Genomic DNA, 5048 nt, shown 5'->3' with positions numbered 1-5048 from the left:
GCAGCAGCAGCCCCGAGCCAACGCTCCCAGACCTGTGCGGGGTCCCGGCCCGCAGCGCTGCCGCCTCCTCGCAGCAGGAACAAGCAGAGAAATGCAATTGTGGCCGAGCAAACAAAAGGAGCTTCCTCCCGGGGCTCCGGGAAACCGGGGCAAGGTACAGAGCTGGCAGCAGCCGGGCCACTCCCGGGAAGACGTCTGATCCCGGGCTGCCAGCAAAGGGCCCTGCAGTGGGCAGAGGGGAGCAGAACGAACGGACAACTGAGACTCACGGTCATGAAAATACACCTTTATTAAAAAATACAATCGTCAGTCTGCATTAGCCACACGAAACGGACGGGGGAGAAGCATCTATAGAGGTTGCTTGCACCAAAGCAGGGGGCAGGGGAAGAAAACCTGGGCCAGAAACAAATGGACAGCAAAGCCAGGGGCAGCAGCACAAGCGAGAGGCGTTTAGGCAGCAGCAGGAGGGCAGTAAGGCTTACAGGAAGGCAGGTTTATTGCTAAAACGTTGCATAGATTGGGGCATTTCCTCTATGCTTGCGCTTTGTCAAAGTTCGTACTGTCCTGACTGCCAGCAGCAGAGCTCCCACCCTGCATTGTGGGAACAGCCCCTGAGGCCAGAGGGCTGCAAGCAGAGAGCAGCAGCAGCTCCCACCCGCTGGGAGCAGGACCCGTATCACAGACACCTTCACAAGTGTTCCTTGAGCTCTGCAGTGAGCCAGAGGAGCTGCATCTCTGCCCAGGAAGCACGGGGTTTTTGGTATTAAAACAAGACAGAGTCACAGCTTTGGTGAGCAGCAGCACGAGGAGGAGCAGCCTGGCAGCAAGCAGGTGCTGAGCACGCAGGTACTGTCAGGAGAGGTCCAAAGTTCCCCCTATAAACGTGTCATCCCGGTGGGGACACGCACGCGAGACGGACCTTTTGCTCCATCCACACCCTGAAAGGCAGAGATGCCCTTGGCAGAGAGAGGGTGTGTGCACCCAGAGCAGAGGGGCTCCTTATGTCCCCTATGGCAGCAGCAGTGGGGCACAGGGCTCAGTGTGCCCCACAGGAAGCCCCTACAATGTGTGCACCACAAGCAAATGCACCGAGAACCAGGATGGCTCCAGTCCACCTCCAGTCAGGACCAGGGTGCCACACCAGCAGCGCAGATCTCAGCGTCCCCACAAGTCAACTCCCTGCACCCTTCTGCCACAGAGAGCTGCACTGATAAAGCCTTTGTGCCTCAGCTGGGTAGGAGTTACCCTCCCTTCATTTTCCTAGCAGCTCTGCAGCAGAGCCAGGCTTGCAGCAGCCCAGCTTGGGGTGGAATCGGAGATGCTGGGCACAGCAACACCAGCTCAGCCCTGAACAGAGGGTTTTGGGCACCGCAGGTGTCAGGGAAGTGAGGAGCCACAGCGGTTTTGCTGCTCTCCCTTGTGGTTGTGGGGCAGCTGACCTCAATCAGCAGTCAGGCGGGTTGTGGGACCACAAGCAGCTCGTGCTGTCTCTCCATAGAGAAAATCTTCCTCCTCATCCTCCTCAAAAAGCTGCTCCTCGAGGAACTCCCCGCCCAGGCCGTACTCCTGCTCATGGAAGGACACCTCGCTGGCAGTGAGGTGGGAGGAACCACCCACAAACTCAGCAAACCTGGGAAGAAGCAGCAAAGAAACTCACTGTGTGGTTACATCTGAGTGTCCTGGCATGAGGGAATGGCTTTGAGGGCTCATTGTGCATGCTCAGCCGTGGGCAGAGCTGCATCCAGCATAGAGAAGGCTGGGTCAGAGCTGCAGTTATCCGTCCTTGTTTTGCTGCGTGCCCTGTTTCCACACCGCAGGGACCTTCAGTACCTCAGCCTCCCTTTCTCTAGAGCCACAGGTGGCAGCACGGAGCAACTGTGAGCTTCCAGATGAGGTTGGCCACCTCACTCCCAGGGGATGTTACCTTTTGGGAGATTGGATGCGGGACACTGCAGTCCAGGCAGAGAAATCTGGGCTTCTGCAGTAGTTTCGAAGCTCCTCGAGGGCTTTACGTGTCTCCACTTCACCCTGAATGCGATATTCCTCTTCGGTCAGCAGGCGAGGGGGGCTCGGCCCCAGCCGGGCACTCTGTGCTCTCCTACCAGCAGAATAGCAGCGATTATTGCTCAGACTGGGCCCCCAGGAGCAGGGTCAGGAGCAGCGCACAGCACGTCCCTCTGGCCTCTGCATCTTGCTCCTGAGAGAGACCCCCAGCTGCGAGGAGTGGGATGCTGCGTCGCACCGACCCGGGGAGGAAGGAGGCAGCCTTCCCCGTGTTCCCACCCCAGCACAAACGCCCTGGTTCTGCAATGTAGGTTCCGTGCAGCAGCTCACCCTGACTGGGGAACTGAGAGTCAGCAGCACTCACTCACTTGTAGACACCATAGATCCACTGCAGGGGGTAGTCCATGTTCTTGGTGCAGACAGCGATGAGCACCAAGGCCAGGGCGATGGGGCGGATCTGGATGCCCAAATACATCAGTGCCAGGCCCAGGAGCTGCAGGGCCCAGGAGAGCAGGTTGATGCTGCGCTCATTCTCCAGCGGGCCGTACCTGTAGCACACTCCAAAGCTCACAAAGCCCATGAGCAGCAGGTAGCCTGCAGGAGAGCAGAGGAATCGGGCGTGGGGTGCTTCCATGGCACTGCCTCAACCTAGAGATGCTGAGCAGCGCCTGCCAGGGCTGCAGCCAAACCTAGTGCTGCAGTTTCCCCCCTCTCAGGAGCCCCCCTCTCAGAAAGAGCCACGTGGTGTGGTGAACTGGTGGGTCTGAGAGCCCACACCTACCCAGCAGGTACTGCCAGTAGGACTTGCATATCTCCCGCAGGTTCTTGAAGACCAGCTGAAGCAGGTACAGGGAAAAGGACCAGCCTCCTAGCAGCAGGAAGTAAACAGGACTTTTCTAGGAGAGAAAACATGAGAACCAAGAGAAGCTGTTGGCAGAAGACGTTGTTAGCTGCATCCCTTCAACTACTACACCCTGCTCTGTGTGAGACCAGATCCACGACAAAACAGAACGAGGCCACAAAATCCATCACCCAGAGTTTTGCTCACCTTGGGCATGGCCTTGGACATCACGTAGATGAGGATGAGCAGCGAGGCCAGCAAGCCAATGCTTATCCCAGCTGAGTAGAAGAAAAGCTGGCTCCTGCAGAGATCACATGTGCACAAGGTGTTTCACAGCTTGTGAGATGATATCTGTGCACAAACACATCTGCTGGCAGTAAACCCCGGGAGCATGTAGGCTGAGCATCCCAGCACCCAGTGCCAACAGAAGGCACCTCACATTCCCAAAATTTCACAGAGAAATTGCACAGAGGGCCATAGAGCTCATGGAGTGAGGCCTGGCAAGCCCTGCAGGCTCAGAGAAGCAGACAGAAATACTCTGCCTTCCCACATCACGCGCACAAAGGAGCCACTCTGCAAATCCAGCCCATGGTGGACAGGAGGCAACTCACCTGCTCAGCACGTCCCCACAGAAGAACAACAACAGGCCCAGGAAGAAAACCAGGAACAGTTTAGGGTCAAACCCTGGAAGAACAAGAAGCCCAGATTAGGAGAACTCCCAGCAGGGTGTGCTGAGTGCAAGCTCCATTCTGACACACTGACAGCAAGCAAGGAGAGGCAATGCCCGAGGCAAAGCTCTGACAAGTGCCCCGTGTCCCTCCCATTCCGTATCCAAGTATTCCTCCTCTGCAAGCCCATTCTTCTTTACTGTATGCAGCAGCACAAGCTTGCTGTCCCTTATGGGAGGACCCACTGCCCACAGACCAGACGTACAGCGGGACAGCACAATGCAGTATCTGGTGCCAGCCTCCAACAGCTCAACCTTCAGGCAGGTTTTGTTGCTGTAGAGATCCATGTCGATGTTGGTGCTGTTCAGTTTCTCCTTCAGCAGGGAGGAGAGGAAATTCCACACCTTGGACTCCTCCAACTCCCTCAGCTCCTCCTCGCTGCCCACCTGGGTGACACGGATCACGTGGTTGCTGTTCACCCAGATCTGCGCAGGGGGAGAAAGCAGACGTGGGCATCCTCAGGTTGGGCTCAGCCCTGCAGCCCGGGGGGAGGATCCCACCTCCCCTCACCTGCATCCTGGTCCAGATGTCTCGCCAGCAGGGGCTGCGCACGTTGGTGTAGCAGAAGTGGCGCGAGGTGTTGTGGCAGCACTCAGAGCCCTCCTGCAGCACGATCACCTCCTCCCCAACGCCTTCACAGCGCAGAGCAGAGGAGGAAAACTCAGAAACGCAACGGGAACGCGAGAGTCCGCTGCCACCCGCTCTGCGGCGGGGTGCTCTCCTCCCGAGGGACCCCGCCGTCCACACGCGGTGGAACAGGACGAGCCCTCAGCCGGGACGCGCTGAGTCCACCCCACGACCGCCCCCCGGAGCCCCCGGCCCAACGTGAGCCCCCCCCAGCCCCACTCGAGGCCCCTCAGGCCCGGAGCGCCGCACGTGGCCGGACCTACGACGCCATCCAGCGCCCCATGGGGACGCTGCTCGCCGCCCGTGAAAGCCCCGTATAAAATCACACCGCGCACCGGCACCGCCCAGCGGAGGCGGCAGAAGGAGGAGCAGCAGCGCGCCCAGGATCCGCCGCCGCCCCGGGACCGCTTTCATCCCTCCCGCCATGGCGTCCCCGCCAACTTCCGCTTCCGCCGCCCCACCCACACCGGCGACTGCAAGGGAGTACAAGGTAACATCCAATGAAAGCGCGAGGCCCACGTAACGTCATCAATCGGTGACGGCTAAAGGGACCAATAGGAAGGCGGCTTCGAGAGGTTTTCGTCGCCTGCAGTATTGACTGACAGCGCATTCGGCCTATCAGCAGGCCTAGGCAGGACCAGGATTTGGTCCCGCCCACAGTTACCAAGGAGACCACCACGAGCTCCACTCAATCTCGAAGCCGGCCCACACCATAGCAACCGCGAGCCCCACCTTAGCAACGAATTTGACAGGCATCCACCTTAGCCAATCAGCGCTCAGCCTAGGCTCTCCCGCCCCTCTCCTCCTAGCCGGCTTGATTGACAAGCGGCTCCGCCTATCAGGAGGCG

The 5048-nt window shown here is 59.0% G+C and overlaps 1 protein-coding gene across 1 annotated transcript; it reads right to left on the bottom strand.

Annotated features, from left to right (window-relative positions):
- Positions 1 to 270: 270 nt before the first annotated feature.
- Positions 271 to 4672, bottom strand: NEMP1 (nuclear envelope integral membrane protein 1). The gene is made up of 10 exons (XM_031557629.1): positions 4536 to 4672; positions 4084 to 4205; positions 3779 to 3998; positions 3457 to 3529; positions 3053 to 3146; positions 2786 to 2900; positions 2373 to 2598; positions 1925 to 2098; positions 1440 to 1630; positions 271 to 938 (listed from the first exon to the last, which is right to left on the bottom strand). Exons 1-9 carry the CDS (start codon positions 4624 to 4626, stop codon positions 1441 to 1443), a joined length of 1305 nt encoding a protein of 434 aa, XP_031413489.1. The 5' UTR covers positions 4627 to 4672; the 3' UTR covers positions 271 to 938; position 1440.
- Positions 4673 to 5048: the final 376 nt, after the last annotated feature.

Source organism: Meleagris gallopavo, unplaced genomic scaffold (assembly GCF_000146605.3).
Source record: "Meleagris gallopavo isolate NT-WF06-2002-E0010 breed Aviagen turkey brand Nicholas breeding stock unplaced genomic scaffold, Turkey_5.1 ChrUn_random_7180001881438, whole genome shotgun sequence".
NCBI lineage: Eukaryota > Metazoa > Chordata > Aves > Galliformes > Phasianidae > Meleagris > Meleagris gallopavo.
Note: the sequence above shows the minus strand (reverse complement) of the source record. Positions and strands in the feature narration are given on the sequence as shown.